General features: G+C 41.0%; 1 protein-coding gene across 2 annotated transcripts in view; it reads right to left on the bottom strand.

Annotated features, from left to right (window-relative positions):
* Positions 1 to 5,199: 5,199 nt before the first annotated feature.
* LOC124721351 (elongation of very long chain fatty acids protein AAEL008004-like) overlaps positions 5,200 to 25,811 on the bottom strand; it is an 80,229-nt gene continuing 59,617 nt past the window's right edge. For both annotated transcript variants that reach the window (XM_047246274.1, XM_047246275.1), the window contains exons 2-9: positions 23,439 to 23,509; positions 22,330 to 22,520; positions 21,818 to 21,898; positions 18,403 to 18,459; positions 18,123 to 18,228; positions 15,407 to 15,543; positions 13,387 to 13,548; positions 5,200 to 6,936 (exon numbers count right to left, since the gene is read on the bottom strand). In XM_047246274.1, the coding sequence (XP_047102230.1) occupies positions 6,781 to 6,936; positions 13,387 to 13,548; positions 15,407 to 15,543; positions 18,123 to 18,228; positions 18,403 to 18,459; positions 21,818 to 21,898; positions 22,330 to 22,520; positions 23,439 to 23,499 (951 nt within the window). In that variant the 5' untranslated portion in view covers positions 23,500 to 23,509 and the 3' untranslated portion in view covers positions 5,200 to 6,780. The remainder of the gene's footprint in view (positions 6,937 to 13,386; positions 13,549 to 15,406; positions 15,544 to 18,122; positions 18,229 to 18,402; positions 18,460 to 21,817; positions 21,899 to 22,329; positions 22,521 to 23,438; positions 23,510 to 25,811) is intronic.

Here is a 25,811-nt window from a genome sequence, read left to right as displayed (position 1 = left end):
TGCCTCGTGATGACTGGGTGTTGCGTGATGTCCTAAGGTTAGTTAGGTTTAAGTATTTCTAAGTTCTAGGGGACTGATGACCGTGGATGTTAAGTCACATAGTGCTCAGAGCCATTTGAACATTTGAACCTTCTGTCGGAGCTAAGTGAATTGGAAAGTGGACAAATTGTTGGTCCTCGTAAGGTGGGTGATTCTGTAACCGAGGTAGCCGAAGTGTATGGTGTTTCAAGTGGCACCGTGTCGAAGATTTATACTGTATACAGGTTTAAATAGTTCAAATGGCTCTGAGCAATAAGGGACTTAACATCTGAGGTCATCAGTCCCCTAGACTTAGAACTACTTAAACATAACTAACGTAAGGACATCACACACACCCATGCCCGACGCAGGATTCGAACCTGCGACCGTAGCGGTCGCGCGGTTCCATACTGAAGCGCCTAGAACTGCTCGGCCACACCGGCCAGCCTGTATACAGGGAAAGTAACTAAGCATAATCCGTTAAGTCAAAACGTGGACGAAGTGGATGTTGAGTGATTGTGACAAATAGTCATTGAAGAGGATTGTGACGAGAAATAAGATAATGACAGCTGCAAAAGTCACTGCTGAACTGAATGTTGCAATCGCTAAACATGTCAAGTCACTGCAGAACTGAATGTCGCAATCGCTAAACATGTCAGTACCAAAACAACACGAAGGGAGCTCCATGAACTGGGAACTGCGTGGTGAGTTGGAATTCCAAAACCACTAGTCAGTGATTCAGCTGACATTAACAAGAAAACGTGGTACTGAAGCCATAAAATATGAACAATGGAATAATGGAATGAAATAATTTGGTCGGTTGAGTCTCGTTTCACATTCTTTCATACTTCTGGCCGACTTTGTTTCTCAAATAGTGAAACATGGTGTGGGCTCGATGATGTTTTGGGCAGCCACATCGTGGTGTACAATATGCCCTAAGGTTTCTCTGCAATGTCGCATTACTGCCAAAGATTATGAGAACATTTTGGCTGATCATGTCCATCCCACGGTACAATATTTGTTTCCCAATGGTGATGCTGTGTTCCAAGACGACAGAGCCATTGTCCAAACAGCTTGCATCGTCCAGAACTTGTTTTGTGAGCACGTGGATAAGTTGTTGCAGCTCCCCTGGCCGCTCTAGACACCAGATCTCAATATTATTGAGACTTCGTGGTCTAGTTTGGAGAGAAGGCTGCGATATTGCTATCCACCTCCATCATCGTTAGCTTAACTTGCCGCTATTTTATACGGTGAATGGTATAAGATTACCTTGAAAATTAAACAGGATCTGTATGTAGCCATTTCGAGGCGACTGGAAGCTGTTTTGAATGCTAGCAGTTTTCCTAGACCGTATTAGCCATGGTAATGTGTTTTCCTTTTGGAGTTTCCATATTTTTGTCCACCTCCTGTGGTACACCATCAGTAGAAGCAGAAAGAGAAACCATTCTATGTCCTGTAGATATTTCATTTCTCATTTTCGATCCAGGAACCCTTGGTGTAAAGTGTTCAAATTTAAGTCAAAGTTAGTCCTACTTTCGATCGTTAGAGTGTTGGGAACAATGTGGGAGTCCCGAATTACTGCTCAGGGTAATGCCTTACGCGAGATCGTGCCAATTACCATCCTTCGTCCTCTGTCAAGTGAGTATTTATTTCATGTGTGTAATGAGTGCAAAGCAAGGATAAGGGAATCCAGTCGAATTAAATAAGGCTATTCTGAAGGAATTAGATTAGGGAACGAGACACTTAAAATAGTTGATGAATTTTGTTATTTGGGCAGCAGAATAACTGATGATGGCCGAATTAGAGAGGACATAAAATGTAGACTGGCAATGACAACAAAAGTGTTTCTAAAGAAGAGAAATTTGTCAACATCGAACAGAAATTTAGGTGTTAGGAAGTCTTTTTCTGAAAGTATTTGTGTGGACGATAAACAGTTTGCACAAGAAAAGAACAGAAGCTGTTGAGATGTGGTGCTACAGAAGAATATTGAAGATTAGATGGGTAGATCACGTAACCAGCGAGGAGCTACTGAATAGAACTGGGGAAAAAAATTTGACGCGTATAACAATTCGATTGGTAGGACACATTCTGAAACACCAAGGGATCACCAATTTAATATCGAGGGAAGTGCCAGGGACAAAAATCGTAGAGGGAGGTCAAGAGATGAATGCAGTAAGCAGATTCAGAAGGAAGTAAGTTGCGTCAGTTATTCATAGATGAAGAGGTTTGCACAGGATAGAGTAGCATGGAGAGCTCAACAACAACAAGAGTGCTTATGCACTGTAGTGTTTGTGTAGTTGTGGATGAGTATGTAATGAAAGAACGTATAAAGGTAAAATTCGATGTCAGCAAGTAGCTTACTTCACTCAAATAATGCTTGACGCAAGCTCCCCCTCCATGAGACATTACGCAATTGTTTATAATGTAACTCAGCAAGTACAGTACTCACGAACATCAAACCACTATCACTCTTCCCGTAGTTAGACAAATATTGTCGATGAAATTTTCTAACACTTCCAGGCTGATTGCCACAGCACTAGAGTGCGTCGGCGACTTCGGAACTGCAGATGAATGACCAACAAACGTCGCTGTAGTTCAAATATTATTTAGAAAACACTTCAGTATTCACCTGTATGGCATCTACATCCATCCTCTGCAAATCGTTATGAACAGGATGGCAGTGGGAACTTTCCATTGTATGACATATTAAGCTTCACTTGCCCCGAACCGAATGAAGGCGCATACAAGAGAACAATTCATCAATTTCGCATACAATTCACTTGTATCTGTGGATAGCATCGGTGGAAAAGGAAGAGAATAAGAGAGAACGAGCTAATCGTGCCAACGCTAAGAATGCTGCTATTTTTTTCCGCTAACGTCTTCGGCACCCAGGTTACAGTTGAGACAGTGGTTATTATAGTAGCGATACAAAACTATCCTGCTTAAATGGATTGCCTTGCAATGTCGAACTCGCTGTTTTGACAAAGCAAGCAAAATGGCACAGGAGAAAAATGTGAATGCCCGAATTTTTATGCAAGCTTGAAACGCATGAAGATGATGCTCATGGCACTAATGTGCAGCTCCAGACTTCCTTAATATTATTCCAAAATTCTACGTATGTCGACTGAAGCTTTTCGCTGGCTTCTCTTTGCAGTTGAGGGGAAGCGTGAAAACAGGATACTAATTACCGACGAGTAGTATAACCCTAGAGAAAGGTAGCATTTACATTCTGGTTCCTGGCAAGTGAAGAGTTACATTAGTAATTGTTCCGTATTTCAATAGCTACTCTATCTCAGATAGTTTTAGTATGTGCTATGACAAATGCGAAACGTTAAAGTGTTTTATCAAATTACTGATAAGAAGTCCGCCCCCAGTAACTGAGTGGTGCCGGCACGGTAGCTCAGCGTGTTCGGTCAGAGGGCTGCGTGCTCTCTGTAATAAAAAAAAAACTGCGTCAAGGCATCAACGATCAACTTGAATGGATGTCTTGTGACGTCCGCCCAGGCCAAACGCAACGAACTATACCGAAAAAATGAGTGGTCAGTGCGACAGAATGTTAATCTTAAGGGCCCGGGTTCGATTCTCGCCTGGGTCGGAGATTTTCTATGCTCAGGGACTGGGTTTTGTGTTGTCCTAATCATCATCATTTCATCCCCATCGACGTGCAAGTCGCCAAATTGGCGTCAAATCGAAAGACTTGCACCCGGCGAACGGTCTACCCGACGGGAGGCCCTAGTCAAACGACATTTAAATTTATTTTTACGTATAAGGAACATAATTTCAATAAATTACAATTAATGTAATGTGAAATATGCATACGACATACCACGTAGCCTTCTTGATAAAAAGCATGTTTTTTTGTTAGAGCGGAGATAGCGTAAGCGAGGGAAAGACGAGTTTCATTTATACGGTTATTACATCGTAAGTTCCTAAAATAACAAAGATAAATTTGTGATCTAATTACAACTACCTTGAACGTAAGCCGCAATTATGACAAGATGTTTCGTACATTTTTCATTTAACATTTATCAGCATAAGAAATACATATTCGTATTCGTTTAATTTCAAGGAAATTTATTGCACTGTTCCTTTTGAACAGAAAGGAATAAAAAAGGTTGTGCCTGTTCCCTCCGGTTCCAATTCATGGAAGCAGGTCATGAATTTCTCACGTCGCAACAGGACTTTTTAGCTCTATGACAGTTTCCTACCAAGCATCTCTCCTTTTGTTCAGCATTTTGTACTGTGTATATCTTGGATCCCATAAGGACCTGTGATATCTATATTCCTCTATTAACAATATTACAGTCTCTGCTGACCACTACATCGCTCACGCAACTTACTTTCAATAATAAAAACAGTACGCATTAAAAACAGCAGACGAATGCTCAATGTGCTTTGGGCGCCGATGCTAAGAGCACGCGAACTCATATGATGATACGCGGAAATATCAACATCTAGCGCAACACGAGCGAGCACCTGCGAATGCTAACGGAATACGATTGAATGCTGTCTGCTCGCTCTCGCCTATCATTTACACTAAAAAGAATGCCGTTTCGCTGATGCGATTCACAGTGGCTTGCAGAATATGGATGTAGATGTAAAGGTTATGCCAGTTAATAATGTGGTGCTTCCTAAATAACATTTAAGGGAAAGAAATGTTTCCCTTAGTTCGTGCTCTCGATATGAACTACAGCGAAGTTTGCCAGCCATTCAAGTTCAGTACTATTATGCCATATTGTGCTTAGACCATTTAGATTTTGTAACAATAGTTCAGTCAGTATAGTAGTTGTCTTCTTAAATATGTGGAAATATTCCAGAAAACACTTAAAATACAGGAAACCTGAAAGAAGATGCTCGTATTGTGATTGTACTGATTACATGTGCGGGTAAAGAAAGCTACTTAGAATATATGGTATACTTATCTCTAATGCGGAAGATTCTTCCATATGGGAAATCTTAGCTTTGTTGTTGCGGTTCTGTGGGGCCTTTGATATTTCAGAGCAATTTATTGTGATTTACGTTCTGTATTATGTGGAGTAAACAATAAATGGTATTTTGATTGATAAAGGATATCAGGATGTGTATTGTGATCGAGAAAAACAAATGAAACACGATTTACATAAATAAATAGTAAATATTTGAATATTTTCACAACACAATGACATATTACACAATGTTTTGACATGTGCAGTATAAAAGTGATAATCCCAAACGAGCGATAACAGTTCATATCCTTTAAGTCCAAATTTTTAGAAAAGTTTTCTAAAATTTATTTCGAATGAATTCCTGTCAATCGACGCAAATAATTACTTGAAACATAAAAACTGTAGGGACTAAATGCGTTAATTATACACACATATTTGAGTTAAAATATTGATATGTGTACTCATGATGTTGACTTATCCAATTGAAAACGTTTAACAAAAATACACACACACTCTGAGGTGTAAATCGTGCAGAGCAAACATCCCCTGTGCTCCTAGTTTCTAGTTGTTACGCTCAGATAATATATAGCCATGAGAGAAGAAGCTACACAACTGTTAAAAATACCTTCATTTTGAGGTAATTTTCGTAAATATACTTTCTACATGTTTTTAAAAATAACATCACAGTAGTTTAGTTACAGCTCATTTAAGCAACACAGATTTGCAGGAAAGATTTCCTTCCTTCTAGGGGTCTAAGAAGACACACACACAATGTGCTGTCGTAGCGCCTTTGTGGTGATCTGTTCAGTGACGAGTTGTGTCGCAGTCTAAACAGCAGCTGAGTATCGAATTCCGTTACAGTGCTCTTAAGCGATTACAAACAGTGAATAATGTCACTCATTAGCACAACATTCAACGTGTACATACAATTATTCCGAAGCAAGTTCAGGGCTGACTTCAAGGAATTACAAATATTTTGCACTTGGTATATTGATGGGATTAAACGGCTTTAAATTCTCGGCAAGTGTATGTTGACAGAAGGTAACTTTGTACTAGAAACACGAGGGGCTTTCCTTAAGAGTATATAAGTTGTTTTCATGAGGAAACCTATGGAAGAAATAGCTACGATTACGACATTACGATTTTTAAATCACTGGGATGGCGGTGATCGTCACGTTGTAAAACAACTGTACGAACATTTCACCCGCGATGTCGATCTAACGAAATCCCTTTATATATTGTGGCAAGTATTCCGACCAGCGATAAGTCACAAAACGCGGCCTGCTGGCCGCATCTGTAGCAGTACTCGACAAGCAATGTCCATTTCCACTCCATCGAACCCAATTACACATTGTAATCAGGTGTAACACTTCTCATCTATTCTGCCAGCACAGCCCAACAAACGGAGTTGCCCTACACGAGTGGTGAGGCTACATAGCATTTCTGATTACTTCAGTTACCACTCTTTAGTTCAGTCTGAATGCCACACGCGCATCGGATGCACTGTGAAAGAGCGAGCGATAAAGTTGCATGCAGCTTCTCAGCAAATAATTGTTGTCACTTGAACATGACAGAAAAAGTTGTGAGCGGCTACTTCGTCGCCAGTATGAGAGTGAGAAGAACTGTCCTGCTGCGGAGTCACAGAGAAGCAGACGTCATTTGTTTGTGAGTTGTCCCACGTATACGGAGGCTCAATGTGAGCGCCTGTCTCTCAGAGCTGGGCAGTCTTCACACGCATCCACGGCGCTCAGACAGCCACACACGCGCAAACAAGTCCGCATTTCTTAGCCGACGGTGTGCAGCCTGAGGCGATGGGAGATTCGGTGGCGTAGGCGCGTTAGCTCTGGTCGATGAAGGCCCTGTTTCGAAGCTCGCTGGTGGTATAGCCCGCCTGCACCGCCGCCTTGGGCTGTTCGTAGAAACTGTTGCTGTTGTTGCTGGAACTGTTGCTGTTGCCGTTGCACACGGGTTTTGTATGGTTCGACTCCACCACCTGAAACAATACATACGAAATTTTTACATTATTTGAGAAAGTAATTCGTGTAAAATTAGAAAACACTCCAATAGTCCGTTTGGCTGTGCGACCGACCAGATGCTACAAACGGATGATTCCTCATAAGCGGAACCTACGAAGAAAAAGGCTTGAATCAAAATTGGAAACAGTGGAAATGTTACCTCGTTACACCGCAAGCAACGCAATGCTATCTTTATCAGAAATTCGATATCTACTAGTAGCTAAAGACCTCCTCTAGGCTTTTCATTACATTACAGCCTTCAGCAATACTCATCCATGTTGTTCCTGCTTGTTTTCCAATGTTATCTATCTACCATCAGTTATGTAGCAGGCTCAGTCTTTTGTTATCTCTTGGAATCCAACAACGAACTTACTTCATCCGTTAGACAGACTACAAGTCCCGCCTACGTTCATTTCATTTTCACAGCCTTCACAGTTACATGTAGTCTGTCCCCTGATCAATTTGTTTGTTTACTGTCTCTCCTGTCTCCCAAGATGCTACTTTGCACATTAAAAATCCAAGTTTCACTGTCTTAAGTCAAAAATGGTAATAAGAGGGGAGTTCAATAAGTAATGCTTTTTTCTCGGCCAATTTAGCTTGAAAAAAAATTCAAAATTTCTTGTGGGACGTCGTGAATATTCCCGCTTCAGGCCCTACTGTTTCATGAAGTTCGGGCAGGTGGCGTCGGTTTACGTAGCTTCCAAAATGGCATCTGTAACAGAGGTGTTTTCCAATCAGAGAGCTGTCATTTGTGTCTTCTGGCGGAAAACTAGAGCATCGCAGGTATTGATAGGAACTTGCAGAATGTCTACGGAGACCTGGCAGTGAACAAAAGCACTGTGTGGCGTTGGGCCATGGCGTGTGTCATCATCGCAACGAGGTTGTGCATATCTGTCCAATCTCCCGCTTGCCGGCCGGCTGCGCACACCTGTGACTCCTGCAATGTTGGAACGTGCGGACACATTCATTCGAGATGATCTACAGATCACAGTCAGACACCTCGCTGTTTAACTGGACGTCTCTGTTGGTAGTGCTGACACACTCGTCCACCAGTTGGGATACTCAAACGTCTGTGCCCACTGTGTTTGTCGCCGCCCACACACATTTCGACTTCCACCTGTATGGCCCAAAGAAAGATGCACTCCACGGGATGCAGTACGTGGATGATGGGGAGGTTATTGATGCAGCAAGACGTTAGCTCCGACGTCGATCAGTAGAGCGGTACCATGTTGGTAAACAGGTTCTCCCATTAAGGTGACGTAAGGACGTCACATTGAAAAATGGTTCAAATGGCTCTGAGCACTATGGGACTTAACATCTGTGGTCATCAGTCCCCTAGAACTTAGAACTACTTAAACCTAACTAACCTAAGGACATCACACACATCCATGCCCGAGGCAGGATTCGAACCTGCGACCGTAGCAGTCGCGCGGTTCCGGACTGAGCGCCTAGAACCGCGAGACCACCGCGGCCGGCGTCACATTGAACAAAGGTAATGTTGAAAAATGGGGTTTTGTGGCCCAAAGAGTGCGGAATAATATGGTGTGCTGGAATCCTACATAAGACCAACCTAGTTTCAGAACAAAAGTGTTGCATTAGTTATCGAACACCTCTCGTAAAAATAGATCACAAATTTTCCTTCTACAGTAGGAGGGATTGCTACGTTAAGCAGGTTAAGCTGTAGTTTAAGACTGATTTGTGACATTTATTTCGTACACTAGATTATGTGGGGAAGTAGCTTCACACGTACTAGAATCTAGTAATATTATATGCTAATACTGTAGAAACCTATAATGAGTGATGGTATAATAATTGAATGAAGTTAAAAATAGTTTTCATTATCATCCTATTTACTTTCGTTTGTATCAGTATATTTTCAAAGACTGTGAAAGTCTTTTAGTTCTACTGGAGTTACAACAAACCGCATATGTTAGAAAGAACAGCGGAACAAAAGAATCTTGTCAGCCTCTCCCAAAAGGTAATTTTATGAAGAAAGGGAAAGGATGTCTACTCTTGCCTTCGTTTCTTAGCGCTATCTTGTTACATCTCCGTAAGACACACAAGGGGAGGAAGGAATAGCGAGGTCACGTAGTTCATGATTTCTCACAAACCACAACTTGTGTTTCTGTGTTTACTTTCATGTTCGAGGCCCAAAGAGAGAGCTGTCTCGAGATAGCGTAGGTTCAAATTACTGACAGCTAGACTTTATGATAGTGATGATATGTGTAAAAAAGAACATCGAAACGTTTAAGAATAATTTTTTTATTGAGTCTTGTTTATTCAATCATATGATACTGCTTCGCTTTTATGGTAAAAGCACTCTCAGTATTTGCTACCTAAGATTTTATTTTGCTATGCAGCTTGATATATTTGTAAGCTTATAAGTAAATATGTAAACATTCCCAGTACGATAGAAGGAAGGTTAGAGTTTAACTTCCCGTCGACAGTGAGATCGTCAGAGACGGAGCACAAGCTCTTTTTAGGGAAAGATTGGGATATAAATAGACCGTGCCCTTTCGAAGTAACCATCCGGTAATTTACCTTAAGTGAGTTAAGAAAACCACGGGAAACCTAAATGTGGATGGTCGAACGAGGATTTGTACCGTCGTCCTAATGCATGTAGTCTGATGACCACTCCTCTACCTCGCTCGGTATTCCACTACTGGGCAGCGGTGGGGGGGGGGGGGGGGGGCATGTGAATCAGTCGTGTAGAGACAATAAAGGACGAACATCCTATCGACCAAGAGGTCGTAGAAATGGAAAATGAGAACCCATTTCCTTAGCAAAGATTCAGCTTCACACGTAGATGGCGGAGTGAGACAGACAGCCATAAAGCGGCCAAAAGGGAGGGAGGGAGGGAGAGACGCTCATGTAGGGAAGACAGTGGAAGAACAGTGCTATTGTCATCTGTATTTTGGATTCAAGTAACTGCGTCATTTCGGTGGGAAGTACTCACAAATGAGATATTGTGGAATTAAAATGTTATTAGTGTCACGTAAAAGTAATTTTTAAAAATATTTTCCTACTGCAAGTAGCGGGTACTTGCGTATATAAACAGGTGTTGCTAATACAGGTAAGGAATGGAACAAAATGGACAGCAGCTGTGCTTTCTACCACATTCTACAAGGAGCCTTTAACATCATCGATATGGCCGATAGACAGGAAATTCTGCTGGAGGAATTGCGTTCCGAGCCGTCCTTGTTCTCCAGAGCGCACAAACTCGTTTCGCAACGCGGGCGGCGGGCACGATCCGACCGGTTCCGCTTACCTACGAGCCAAAGCATCACTAGTCCTGATACAGGTGACTTTTCCACGTGTCCGCGGGGACTTTCCGACGTCGATTTTCTGTTTACGTCGCAGTGCGGAGTGCAGGCTGCCTCTAACCGAACCGCGAGCAGAGTGACGGGTGAACGACACGTCAGCGGCAGGTGTTTACCATCAGCAGTTCACTCCGGTGTCCGCTCTCGCTGCACCCTGAGACGGACTGTAGACAGTATGCTAATCACAAACGAAGAATCCGATTTCATGTTGTTCAGTATGAAATGCAGAACGAGCTGGCGTGCTTCCAAATCATTCCAGATTTTCTTTTCCCTATTCACGATGGAGTAATCAGCATTTAACGTCTACACAGTCCCTACAACACAACAGTATTTGTTGAATAAATGTTATTGTTCCCATTGCAATGAAATGATATGTGAAAGTTTCCACTGAGCTAAAAAATCTCAGAATACGATGTCTTGTTCCAAATGCAACTGTCCTAAAAGTTTCTTCGTACAACCATATTCAAACGGTATGAAATGAATAAAAGAATTATTATTGAAAACCCAAGCATTATTCGCTTTCTCGTGATTCCACTATTGAATCGTGTAAGCACGTAAAGTCAGACAGTATGGGCTACGCTCTACTTTGTCTCTACGGATTTTAAGGGCATCTAAGGTGCAAAGTTTAAAGTATTTTACACGTATCTTTTCACTACTGTTACTTATAGCTTCATTAGTAAGAAGGTAATTCTGCGAACGCGGCCGCCTCCCTCTATCATTGACAGAGCTGGCATACTCTGTCATTTTTATTTCTCGCATTTTTATCTGTAGCTACAGGAATGGCTGCTCAGTTAACACTCAACTATGGTAAATATAAGTAAATGCCGTCTTGCTGTCAAATAGAAGTTGGTGCATTATGTTGCAATTCATTGCGATATGACAATACGAGAGAAATCGTACCGCATCAGTTAACACCACAACGTATATTACTATCACTTTTAATACTGTCGAGACGAATTGGGTGTAGTTTAATTACGTTCTGTCTTAGATTGCCGTTTACTAAACTGATCGTCGCTGTTCTCGGAAGGTAAAGACAACAATATCATGCATCGTAGTGAGGCTTTTGCGCAGTAATCTTCCCGTAATGAAACAAAATATGGGCAACATTTCGTGAATGACTGGCTCTTGACGTCCTTCGGGGCATGTTTGGCAACTACGGCCAGCGTTGCGTCATTTCTCTGTGATAGCCCTAATTGCTTATGCAAGGATCTACCGGCAGCGACGCCAGAACAACAGAAAGTGGTATGTCGCAAGCACACCGTGACCTCGCCTGCAGAAACTCTCTTCGCCTATGCACCATTGATACTAAGCTCCCATTCGTATTGCGTAACTTATTGTCAACACCGCAAGCGCAGAAACATCAAACATAGTAGATTTATGAAAACTCGTCATACATACAGGTTTGCGGTTGTCATTCTCACAAGAACACGCCGAGTCACTTCTCGCGCTTCCTTTCCAGAGCTATGACGGCTTCACTTCATCTGTGCAGGCGGTAAGAAGACTGGCACATATGTGCACGTCTCCAGTCTCCTCCCAACGGCCCACTACTTCAGAGTTCGAAGATAAGCAAACTGGCTTGCCTACTACGTCAAGGAACTTGACGTTTAACGCAGAGTCAGGTAAAAATATTCAAAACTGTGGTTTTTATTTCCTTATTTATCTTTCCTCAGCTTGACAAATCGAAGGGAAAAGTGCGACAGTGATGCAATCGACAAAATGGATACGTGCTCTGACGTCACGCTCTTAGATGCCAGTTTCACATTCGTCCACATGCGATTTTATCACTCATTTGTTGTGTTACTGATATCACAAAATTTCACACTGGCCACTCCGTTTTCTTGTTCACATCGTGCGTGCCGTAGCCTCACATCAGTCCTTACTTGCTGACTAGTTGCAATGGCACTGATTAACGGCGGCTTTTCATGCTGTCAACTGGCCGGGGTGTCACATTCATTCTTGTGTCATTTACGCCTTAACAAACAATGATAAAGAGAAATGAACTCCTCAAAAGTAGCAAAGTAGTAACAGAAACAAAAGATATTATACTAAATTAACATGCCAAAGTTATATAATTTTCTCCTTTTATACGACACCCGGAAAAATTGGCTGACAGGTTTACCCCTCAGATCGAGACATGTTTTTTCGCCTCTGATGTCACTTCCTTCCCAGCGTATTATTCAAAATGAGACTTATTAATGTTCAGCGGTTCTGAGCGTATTTACGTATTTCGAGGTCGTCGCTGTTATTTGTTCCTCCGCGGGGCAGCTGTTTTCACTGATGGTCAGTGTCTTCTCTTCACTTCAGGTTACTGGAAGGAGGGGCTAGAAGGAGAGTTATCGTTCATCGTTCCGTCAACGTCTGGCTCAGTTCAACGAAGGTATGGGAGTAATCAGCTGTACCCTTTTTTGAAGGAACCGACATGGTATTCGTCTCATAGGATTTGGGGAATCCACGAATAAACTAAATCTGGACTGTCATACGGATATTCGGATTTCACTGCTCCAGAATACGATAAATTCTTAAGAACTTAGGTATGACAGGTTTCATGACAGTGTAACATAGGAACAAAATTACATTTTACTACCGTTAATGCGTATTGACGTAGGGAAAGTTCTAGATCTTGGTTTCAAAAAGGATGCTAGAAATCCGTTACCTAATAACAGAATTGCACATCTCATTTCTCACTTCTAAAAATTTAAGTACAAAATAGCTGAAATCCGACGAGAGACCAGGGATTTTGCTTGGACTCACGTGAAAAATACCTAAAAACTAATTTATTGTGAACAATAAAGTTCAAGGCACAAACTTATTCAGCCCAAACGTCCAGTCACAGATCGAAATCCGCAGCTCAGGCGATGAGGGATTGGTCTAAATAATGCAGCACAAATAGTACATTTAATATTATTCTGGTCAACTGTTTGATTACTTTGGAATAGTCGTCTAATCTTTTTCCCACCCCTCCTTGCACCTCCTCTTCCTCCCCCTCCATAGTCTGCTGAAACACGGAGAAAAGTTTCACCGTTTACTTTTCTTCTAAAATACTAGGAGCCACTAGAAGGCAGTGTTTACTCTGACAACACGACATTATACGACAGTTCAATTTCTCACCTTCTTCAGTGGTTTCCTCTTGTAGGCCTGCTTGTAGAAGTCGGAAAACAGGAAGTAGAACATCACTGCGTGCATTCCGATCCACCAGACGAAGGCGCGTGGATAGTCGCAATCGATGAAGAGCAGCTGGAAGGCATGTACCATGACCAACACGAACTGCACCTGTTAAATTGTCAGAGGCTGTGTTAATGCAAATTCCATCAAGCTGCAAGTTGTGTGTCAGTCTCTTTTATATATGCTAACAGCAACTGTGAAGGCATTTACCTAAGATATACTTCCTGGTGTCTGACTGGATGGAAAATTCCAAATGTTTTCCAGATTATTTTGATAACTGACGTAGTTGTTTTCGTTTGGTGATATAGGCGGTTGTCTTAAAAGAACTAGCTTCCTGGTTACAAATTAAGCAGTGAGCTAAGATTATTGTCGGCAGCACCTACCGGAAACGACTTCATCAGTTGCCTTGAATAATCTGCAAAAAGAAATGGAATCGCTACCTCGTCTGGACATCTGGAAACTTATCTTCTACCAATTACTCCAAGAAAACCTCTAAAAGCCTTTATATCTATCTTTTACACTGTGTCATTCTTGTTTCGTTGTTCAGCTAACAAATATAGGCCCATTTTTAAATGATAATGTTTAGAGCTCGCTATAAACATTTTAATTTACTGCTTTGTATTATTTAGGAAAATCACCATGGCGATTTGGCGTTTTTAAAACAATAGATATCTAGTAAATGGAAAATTGTGAAACCATTATTTTTGATCTGTCACTAACCAATTCACCATTATTCAAAGATAAAGAAGCTACTTCGACGCAAAAAGTTTTACTTACTAGTTATCAGATAAGCGACTCATCACCTTGCTAAAATCAGTACCCATACATATTTCAGGCTAGGGGTTTCAGAGTGTTCTGTATTTTTTGTCTGTCTGATGACTTCAGCGTTTCTGCATTTAACATAGCAAGAATACTCGCTGCATTTCCAATTTAAGGTTGTCAACATGAGGACAGAGGAAAGGACCAAACCGTAACGCACGTGCTATAAGAAATATACGTGCTGCGCCAATTGCCACGCGTCAGTGCCCTGTGTGTTCTACTGACGGAGGCCAACAGCTTTTAAGGAATGAAGCGGTGCGTCATTGCTTTTCATTTGTATCACACTGTTTAGGGATGCAACTATCGTAAACAGTTTTGGAAGGCGTTGAATAATGTTTAACTCTGTTACAGTTTAAATACAAGCATCTACAACATGTTTAATTAAATACTCTTAAGGGTGTGAGCGTTTCATCATGAAAAATAAAATTCGACGTTTCGGCTGTTGCTTCTGACAGCCGTCGTTAGGTAGACTCGCACTCATTAAGGCAGCTTCCAACAAGAGCGAAAATGTTCTTAAATTATTTCATATGGTGATGCGATCACATGTGCATAAAATTTTGTTATTAATTTGACATCGACCGCGAAAAGCTACGATTTTTGAGACCTGTTCTCTAATAGGAGGAGAAAGACTTAAGAAGGTAGCGGTTTGAAACGAAAAAGATACTAAAACGAGTGTCTTGTCTGTGTGAGATACTGTGTTTTTCGATCTTTGCATGCTATGAAAGGAAAAAACTTAAAATTCATAGACTTATTTTCCTTTCTCTTACACCAAAGCACTGACTAATAAGTAGTGGAAATTTGCGTATTAATGCATATAAATGTCACCTAACCCTCTGTTACTTTAGGGAAACAAATTACGTAACATTTTACTCTGATTATTCCATTTCTGCTGACTGTAAGGGATTAGCAACATTTACATCTGTTCGTTTATGCCACATTCATGTAACACTTTCTTTTATGAATGATGGACATGGGAAATGATTCGACAATAGTAACTCCTGCACAATATTTTGGACAAGCTTGTATTACAACTGCGTTGCGACACACAAATACGGCATCGTACCTAATGTCTTTCACTCTCTTCAGTGACTATTAAGGTTCGGCGTGCAACGTAAATGTATGCCTGTCCTTTACGATTATTACTTACCATCTGTAGGACGGTGAGGTATTTCTTCCACCAGAGGTAACGCTGGAATCGCGGTCCTAAGGCAGCCAGCAGGTAGTACGTGTACATGACGATATGCACAAACGTGTTGAGGAGCCCGAAAAATGTGCTGTGGCCACCTGCAACACAACATAACTTGGTTATTAATATTCTGTCATGAAGCTCGCTTGTGTGTGTGTGTGTGTGTGTGTGTGTGTGTGTGTGTGTGTGTGTGTGTGTGTGTGTGTGTGGTCCCATAGCTCAGCAACTTTTCAATCTTATTTATGTGCTTAGAGAGAGAGAGAGAGAGAGAGAGAGAGAGAGAGAGAGAGAGAGAGAGAGACTTGTATCTTTGGTATCTGATTCGTCTCTAGCACACTAACATGAAATAAACGTAGTCAGAGCAGTGCTGGGACCCTTGCCGTTCAAGTCGTATGTTAACGATCTGAGAGACGATGTTATTGGTAACTTCAGACTGTTTGCAGATGTTGCAGATATATATGATGATGTACTATCTGATAAAAGCTTCATAAATATTCAATCAGATCTTGTTGAGATTTTGAAATTGTGGAAAGCTTTGTAACTTGCTTTAAATTTTCAGAAATTGAAAACTGTGCACTTCACAAAACACGAAACTTATTATCCTATGAGTATAGTATCAACGAGTTTCATTTGGAATCAGTCAACTCATACAAATACCTGGTAGTGGGGGTATGACATGATATGATGACACTCGGTCAGTCTAGGTTGAGCAGATGACAAACTTCGGCCGGCCGTGGTGGTCGTGCGGTTCTACGCGCTGCAGTCCGGAACCGCGGGACTGCTACGATCGCAGGTTCGAATCTTGCCTCTGGCATGGATGTGTGTGATGTCCTTAGGTTAGTTAGGTTTAAGTATTTCTAAGTTCTAGGGGACTGATGACCTAAGATGTTAAGTCCCATAGTGCTCAGAGCCATTTTGACAAACTTCGGGTCACTGGTTAGATACTGGGAAGATGCAAACTGTTTATAAGGTTTAAAGAACATTCCTGTTACCTGTCCTGTAGCACAGCTGTAATGTGTGGGATCAATGCCAGGTAGGGTATTTAAGTCATACAAAGACGTGCAGTACGAATTTTCGCAGGTAGAGCGTCATCGAAAAGCCGAAAAATCTGAACTGGCACGCGCTAAAGATAGAGAGTGCCTATCCAGCCAAAGCCTACTTACTCGGCTTCACTGCGAAGACAAGGTTAGACTAAGCACAGAGCTCACAGAGGCATATATGAGAGCGATCATTCTTTCTCCACATCATACGTGATTGGAACGTCAGGAAACCCTAATATGTAGTACTATGAAAAGTACCAGCTGCCAAAAATTTCACAGTGGTATGCAGAGTATAGACGTTGATCTTAGGTACTGATATTTTTAAGCGGTGGCACTGACCACAGTTTCGTGGATGGTTCGTTCCTGCTGCAATATAGAATAATTTTTCTTTGTTGCACATTTAAGATATTTTTCCGCTTCCCCTGTCCGCCGTGGCGTCAGAGATACCGTTTAGAGAGTCACCTGTATGATGCAAGGAAACCTTAGTTCCAATTGGCTGAACAGTGTGTACCCAAATGATAAAAAAAAAAAAAAAGATCGTATGGCATTGTTTGCCAGGAGGCCCCATTCGGGGGAGGTCGGCCGCCGTATTGCAAATCCTTTTGTAGGTGACACCATATAGGCGACTTGCGAGTCAATGGTTTTATTGTGACAACTGTTGTGGCGTAGAAAGACAGCCACGCCACGGAAGTAGCCGAAAGGCACGCGCTAAGCTAAAGCAGGATGGCGTGAGGTCTGAAACAGGATACGTAATGAATGCTATAAAGAAAAGTACGTAGCTTCTGTAATACTTAACTTTAATCCATCCTTGGTACATCGCTATTGACGATATAAGTGAAACTCCATAGATACATGCAATGTTACTAATGGCGCCTTGCTAGGTCGTAGCCATGGACTTAGCTGAAGGCTATTCTAACTATTGGCTCGGCTAATGAGCAATGCTTCGTCAGTGTAGTCGCTAGCGAAGTCGTCCGTACAACTGGGGCGAGTGCTAGTCCGTATCTCGAGACCTGCCTTGTGGTGGCGCTCGGTCTGCGATCACACAGTGGCGACACGCGGGTCCGACATGTACTAATGGACCGCGGCCGATTTAAAACTACCACCTAGCAAGTGTGGTGTCTGGCGGTGACACCACAACAACATCGCTTGGCTGTTGTGTGTAAGAGAAAGAATGAATAATGAAATTCATTTGTGTATCTTACGGACACTGAGTGTCTTATTTATAGGTTTAGTTTGCCCTCATTCATTTTATACTTTAGATGTGATGTTTCCGTTACTAATTGTGCTCTTGTGACTTACCATTTTCACAGTGTATAGTGACGCATTTCGAGTAAACCGTTACAACACGTACATGCAATATAAAGTTCAGACGACTGGGAAAAGAAAACAAATGCGCTTGCAAGATTCCATTCCTCAGACTCATGCTCGCGTTACTTTCATCTCTGACAGTAAACTTTACATTGTTCATCACAGATTATTGGGAAATCTCAACGTCATTTTCTGTGCTAATATTTAAAGCGGCATGGTATGTTCCCTTTAATTGAAATCAAGAGTTACGTTTAAGTGTACTAGGCATAAAATTTTTCCTTGAAAATTTTTTCATATTAATAACTTTAAAAAGAAAAATAAATTCTCACCAGGGGTGAATTTGACACCGAACCAGACACTCATGGGCATCACACCGTGATGTACCACGTGCAGCGTCGAAATCTGCTCGTTCTTCTTCCTCAGCACGAAGAAGATCTGAAATACATCACCTGAATGAGCATCTCTCTGAACGAAAAATTTATCTACGATAAACAGATGTGTACCATGAGCCCGTACGAAGAATCTGAAGTTTGTAAACAATAGGATACAATTACAAGTAAAGATAGGTCAGTTGCAAGAAACTAGTCTGAATAATCAAAGTGTACTCACAGTGTCAAAGAATTCTGTGAACTTGGAGAAGTAGTACCACCAACATCCACGAGCTACCTGCAATTAGAAATTGATCTTGAGGCGAGACGATAAAAGGAAACACACAATTTTCTTTTACAACTGCGTTAATTTGTTAAACGTGTGCATGAACTGTAATACTGTAAATATCTTGGAGGAATATTTAGCAATACGTTTTTGCTGTCATTAAAGTAATATGAATCAACAATTATTTAACATGATTTTTCTATCGTTACTGCACCTGGAATTGAAGAAAATAAATTCTGCAAATATTTCGCACAAGGATACTTCATCTCCCTTTTTATGCTGTGCTCGTTTATCTAAGTAAGTTACAGTCTGAGAACTCCAAATTTGTCCAAAGGCTTCATAGACTCAAAGCTCGGAGTCCTGATGTTTGTATAATGCTTTATCAACCACACAATATTTCTGTCTTTCTGCTTCTCGCATCTAAATATCGGGCTAAAATGAGGTCACTATCCGAGATCATAATTGACGTCTGGGAAACTTTTTTAACGTTAAATTATGTGGACAAAAAACTTTGATGATGTTTCCTTGAATTTATTCTGGTCACGAGATCATTTTATAGGGAAAAATGTCAGGACATATAATGATTATTGACCAATACAAAACCCTGATTCGAACATTTTCTTTCCAGTATCACTGAAGTATAAACTATGGTGTCTAGTGCATGGTGTCACTACTGGGCATTGAAAAACTTAGATTACCAGATATTTAGACTTGCTGTTGTTGTGATCTTCAGTCCAAAGACTGGATTGATGCAGCTCTCCATGCTACTCTGTCCTATGCAAGTCTCTTCATCTCCGAGTAACTACTGCATTCTACATCCTTCTGCATCTGTTTAGGTTATTCATCTCTTGGTCTCCCTCTACGATTTTTACCCTCCAGGTTTCCCTCCAGTACTAAAGTGGTGATACTTGATGCCTCAGAATGTGTCCCACCAACCGATCCATTCTTCTAGTCAAGTTGTACCACAAATTCCTCTTCTCCCCAACTCTGTTCAGTACCATCTCATTAGCTACGTGATCTAACCATCTAATATTCAGCATTCTTCTGTAGCACCACATTTCAAAAGCTTCTATTCTCTTCGTGTTTAAACTATTTATCGTCCGCACAAATTCTATCAGAAAAGACTTCCTGAAATTTAAATCTATACTCAATGTTAACAAGCTTCTCTTCTACAGCAACGCTTTCCTTGCCATCGCCAGTCTACATTTTATATCCTCTCTACTTCGACCATCCTTAGTTATTTTCCTGCCCAAAAAGCAAAATTCGTATACTACTTTAAGTGCCTCAGTTTCTAATCTAATTCCCTCAGCATCACCTGATTTAATTCGACTACATTCTATTATCCTCGTTTTGCTCATCTAATAGCCTCCTTTCAAGACACTGTCCATTCCTTTCATCTCGTTCTCCCAAGTCCTTTGCTGTCTCCGACAGAGTTACGATGTCTTAGGCAAACCTCAAGGTATTTATTTCTTCTCTCTAGATTTTAATTCCTACTCCAGATTTTTATTTGGTTTCCTTTACTGCTCGTTCAATGTACAAATTGAACATCGGGGATAGACTACAACCCTGTCTCACTCCCTTCTCAACCATTGCAACCTTTTGATGCCCTCGACTCTTATAACTGCCTTCTGGTTTCTGTTCAAATTATATATAGCCTTTCGTTCCCGGTATTTTACTCCTGCCACCTTCAAAATTTGAAAGAGTTTTCCAGTCAACATTGTCAAAAGCTTTCTCTAAATCTATCAACTTCTAAGATAAGACGTAGGGTCAGTATTGCCTCGCTTGTTCCTACATTTCTGTGGAATCCAAACTGATCTTCCCCGAGGTCGGCTTCTACCAGTTTTTCCAGTCGTCTGTAAAGAATTTGTGTTAGTATTTTGCAACCGTGACTTATTAAACTGATAGTTCTGTAATTTTCACACCTATCGGGTCCTGTTTTCTTCGGAATTGGAATTATTATATCCTTTTTGAATTCTGAGGGTATTTCACCTGTCTCATACATCTCGCCCACCAGATGGAAGAGTTTAATCATGGCTGGCTCTCCCAAGACTATCAGTGGTTCTAACGGAATGTCGTCTACTCCCCGGGCCTTGTTTCTACTTAGGTCTTTCAGTGCTCTGTCAAATTCTTCACGCAGTATCATATTTCACATCTTATCTTCATTTACGTCCTCTTCCATTTCCATAATATTGCCCTCAGGAACATCGCCTTTGCATGGACCCTCTATATACTCCTTCCACCTTTCGGCTTTTCCTTCGTTGCTTAGGACTGGTTTACCATCTGAGATCTTGATATTCATACAGATGGTTCTCCTTCCTCCAAAGGTCCCTCTAATTTTTCTGTAGGTGGCAGTTCCTACATCCTTACATTTGTCGTCCAGCCATTCCCTCTTAGCCGTTTTGCACTTCCTGTCGATCTCGTTCTTGTGACGTTTGCATTCCTTTTCGCCTGCTTCATTTACTGCATTTTTTATGTTTTATCCTTTCATCAGTTAAATTCAATATTTCTTATGTTACCCAAGGATTTTTACTAGCCCTCGTCTTTTTACCTACTTGATCCTCTACTGCCTTCACTATTCCATCTCTCAAAGCTACCCATTCTTCTAATAATGTATTCCTTTTCCCTGTTATTGTCAATCGTTCGCTAATGCTCTCTCTGAAACTCTCTGCAACCTCTGGTTCTTTCAGTTTATCCAGGTTCCAGTTCCTTAAATTCCTACCGTAGACTTAATTTCTCTTAATTACTCAATATGCTACAATGCAGCACTAAACGTTTTCAGACACTTACCGTTTGACAAGGAACACATGTGACATGGCAACTGTCCGACAATGCTGTTATATCTGGGTTTGAAAAGTCAGTAGATATAAACCTCCACATTCGATAGAATTTCTTCTTTTTGTGAAGTTCGCTGGGAACAGTGCTTGGTGTGAATACCATGCACAGCTATCTCTGCACGTATCGCGCTAGATAACAAGATTGCATCTGCCCTCGTGGGAAAAATCAAGGCCACGGTCATGGGCCACCTAGAATTATGCGACTATACAACCGTTATGTTTACTATCCAGAGTTACTTGATTCTTTCAGTGATTTGATGACTACCGTGACACTTTAGAAAAGTTATTGTATTTATTCTCTCGTGTTGTAAAATCCTGAGATTCATTACCTTTTTATGATATGTAAAGATGTTATCGATAAATCGCAGTACGGAAATGAACAATAATTTCGGTGTATAATGATTGCACATAATTTTTTCTCTCTCGAGATATTAAAGCAAGAACATTCTTTCAATGGAAATAGATTCGTTTGTAAGCCTATTAAATAAAACCTTGTGAATACACTGGCATTTGAAAGACTGGTAAAATATGCTTACCCTGAGGGCCTTCGGTGAGTTGGAGTAGTCGACTGGTTGGCATCTGAAGCTGTAATCTCTGAGCCACCCGCCTTCTAGTGCCTGAAATACAAATAACTCATGTTGATAATGTGAACTTCATTTCGGCATACGACACTGCTAACGGACAGCTACATAGTTAGCCAAAACTGGATATGTATTAAAAATTATTTTCTCCTTGTTTTTACGGATTGTGCATCGTGATGTCAGTGATTACAGTAATCATTTCGTACAATTTTATAGATAGCGTGGATTGCAGATATGTCACTTATGTTTGGGAGTTACATATTTCTGGCATTAAAGATTGAATGGAATCATGATAATTACTGCATCGTCTTATTTTTATATGAATGGAATTCAGATAACATGCATCTAAATGCAATATCTGCTGTCAATGATATTGTTTATAATACCTTAAGGCAATATTGAAACCATTATGTACATAAATTCAACCACCGTTTTTTGTGATGTTTGTTAAGTTACGTAGTACTCACCTCCTTAAAAAGCCAGGCGCTGAATATGACTTGGAATAGGTTATAGATTATGAGAACTCCTCTGAGCTCGAAAGGTTTTCGATTCTCCATGAGTCTCGGTCCTAGCCTCTTTACCAAATACGCATAAGCTAAACAAATGAAGAGCGTAGGAAAAGGGCTAGACATAAGAAACCAATCCTTGACACGAGGGTCTGCAAAAAGAAACAATGATATTTTTGTTATGTTTATGAAGTAGTTTGTTTTCTTAAAGCTACATAGTATTTATATTACTCAACATAAATTTCATTTTATTTTAATTTGGTAACATCCATATTGGATTTTAAGTTAAGATTGTGAGTGTTACAAGTTAATGACAAATTAAACACGCAGCGTGTTGTCGTTAATACTGGTAGTAATATTTTTTTTTATTTACGAAGCTGCCTTACATGAAGCTAAAGTTGAGGACTGCATTATGTATAACCCTTTTTTATCTGATACAAAGATTGAATTTACTCGAATAAATAAAATCCACAAAGCTTGTAAGGTACATAAAATTATATTGGTGTTGCGTTAGCTTTCTTCTTCCATTTGTGAATCTAGTTATGAAAAAATTGACCGACATGCTTCACTGAGCACAGTAGACCACCTTGTTTTGTTCTTGTGGTCCTTATAAGGTATGTCATTTCAGGAGAAGATCTGCTTTACAATCTATCTCTCTCTCCCAAACAGTAGTTCTCTTACGTGCAACAGCACTCTGTGAGAAGGATCCCATCTTACATCTGAATATGACCACATTAAAGTTTCCGAGCATTGGAGTAACACTGCCATGGCGATTAATCGGACAGAGAATGATGCTTTGCAGCTAAAGCAATTTTATCCTTCGTGATGACTTTTTGTGAATACCAAACACTCTAACAGTACTTAGAATAAGTAAGCAAAAGCCTTGTACATCGCGTGCTTTACAGATACAGCAAGGTTACCGAATCTTTTGGCAATAAAGAGAAGGCATCCAGTTGCCTTCGCTACATCTGATGGTATGTTATCGATTCATTTCGTGTCGCTTCGCAATGTTATTCAAATTTCGCGAGTGAATCTACGGATATAAATTACTTTTTGTCTGCCGTACTTACCGCTCTTGTTCTCCATTAGGTCATAGTACCCATCCACAACCACTCGCACCACTTGCGCCATTTTTGCAAATCTGAAACAAAAACATTATTTTTAGATAATGAGACAATTTTCGCTATGGTGTTAGTGCAGGATATTAAATTTGTGAAGCTAGTCGCCGACATTAGACAGTGACTGATGTTAATATAGCGGGCTGACATTTCCTCGACTCTTGACGAAGAGGTACATGTTTGCAATTAGTTGTGTGGAGTTCAAGCGGAGTTTCCCCACTTGTCTAACTGAGCGCCTTGGTAAAATGCTTGCAAGTGTGGAAAGTTCGTCATTTCTGTTCTCTAGCTTCTTGTAGTTGCTATTGTGTATACATCTCCTACATAGTTGAATGTTTGTGCGTTTCAGTCATGTGACAGTTTTATATGGATGCCTGTTGACTGAAGAGAAGGAAAAATGTGAAGGTGATGTCGTGTAGCCCTGACTGCTCGTTTAATGCCAATTAGTCCTCCACCTTATCATCTTAAAATGATTCGCGGCTCAAGAACATCGCATTCTATCACACTGCGGGAAAGTCTGCGAAGTATCCTGTTTTCTTTCGTACTGTTCGGTAATAAAGAACTGTCCACCTATTCTTCCTTTCTTGGTCAAATTCTGGTGATGACATTTTCATCCATCAGTAATCGATCGCACTACCTGCAGATTGAGGACGACCTCTGTACTGAGAGTTAATGATCTCGGTACAATGAATTCTGTCTTTGATACATTTAGATTCATTTAAACAGATTATCGGTTTCGGCTTAACGGCTTATATCACATCTCGGCCACACAGCTGGGCGATTTCCGTAACATATTAAATATTTCGCCGGAAAGTGACGTAGCATATATGCGATTCCAGTCTTTCTCGGCGTATTCCACTGATGAATTCTTCTCGGGTTATCAACCGAGTGGTGGCGTCGTCTTGTCGCAACGTTTCGATGAGTTTCGTACCCATCATCATCTCCTTGTTGAATAAAGGAGATGTGTTTCACACTAGCGAAGATGAACAAGTGCTCATAGCTTATCTTCTGGCGAAGATGATGGGTACGAAACTCATCGAAACGTTGCGACAAGACGACGCCACCACTCGGCTGATAACCCGAGAATTCAACAAGTGACGTAGCTTTTGTAAATTCCTATGAAACTACAATGTCAGTAGTTATTGAGACGAATGATTGCGCCGGCCGGAGTGGCCGTGCGGTTCTGGGCGATACAGTCTGGAGCCGAGCGACCACTACGGTCGCAGGTTCGAATCCTGCCTCGGGCATGGATGTGTGTGATGTCCTTAGGTTAGTTAGGTTTAATTAGTTCTAAGGTCTAGGCGACTGATGACCTCAGAAGTTAAGTCGCATAGTGCTCAGAGCCACGAATGATTGCACAAAAAATTATGCATTGTATGGGAGACGTTTCACAATTCATGTTACATGTTCCTAGAGGTTGTAAGAGGGGACTCAGCAGATGAAGTTTTATGCAAGAACCCATGCCCGGAACCGTCATCCAACGACGCTACAGAGCGTCAAAATTATAGGCGCCAGCGCCTGTAAACGTATCTATACTCAGAGTGATTCCGTGATGATAATATAAACTTGCAAGGATGATGGATACGGATAAATGTACCAATTTGACGTAAGGGCCCCTGTACCGGAAACGAACGAGTCGAAAGTTATAAGCGAAAACCTATCTGAGACCTCTGGCAATGGAGTACACGTACCGCTACTGTTATTGCTAAGCTTTTAGTGTAACCAGTTTTCAGAGGTGGTAGTATGAACCGAAACAAGAAGAAATGTCTAGTAAACATGAGCTCTAAAATGCATACCTAAGAGCTACGAGCCCTTGTTCAATAAAGGAGATGTGTTTCACACTAGTGAAGATGAACAAGTGTTCATAGCTTATCAGGTATGCATTTTAGAACCCATGTTTACTAGATATTTCTTCTTGTCTTAATCCATTTTACCATCTTTGAAAGTTGCAAATTCTACATTCTTAGCAACAACAGTATCGGTACACGTATTCCATTGTCACAGGTATCAGAATGATTTTCGCTTGTAAGTTTCGACTCGTTCGTTTCCAAAACAGGGACTCTTACCTCAAACTGATACATTTATCCGTCTCCATCGTCCTTGAAAGTTTGTAACGTCATCACGGAATCATCCTGTGTGTATATAGACATTTACAGACTCTGGTGCCTGTAACTTTGATGCTCTGTACGGGCGTTGGATGACGTTGCTGGACATGGGTTCCTGTGTAAAACATCATCTACTAAGTCCCCTCTGCAACCTCTAGAAGTGTGCAACATGAATTGTGAAACACTCAGTATGTATAAACCAAGTAGTCGACACAGTATGACT

This window comes from Schistocerca piceifrons, chromosome X, assembly GCF_021461385.2.
Source record: "Schistocerca piceifrons isolate TAMUIC-IGC-003096 chromosome X, iqSchPice1.1, whole genome shotgun sequence".
In the NCBI taxonomy this organism is placed as follows: Eukaryota; Metazoa; Arthropoda; class Insecta; order Orthoptera; family Acrididae; genus Schistocerca; species Schistocerca piceifrons.
The sequence above is the reverse complement of the archived record's forward strand: the minus strand, read 5'-3'. Positions and strand labels throughout refer to the sequence as shown.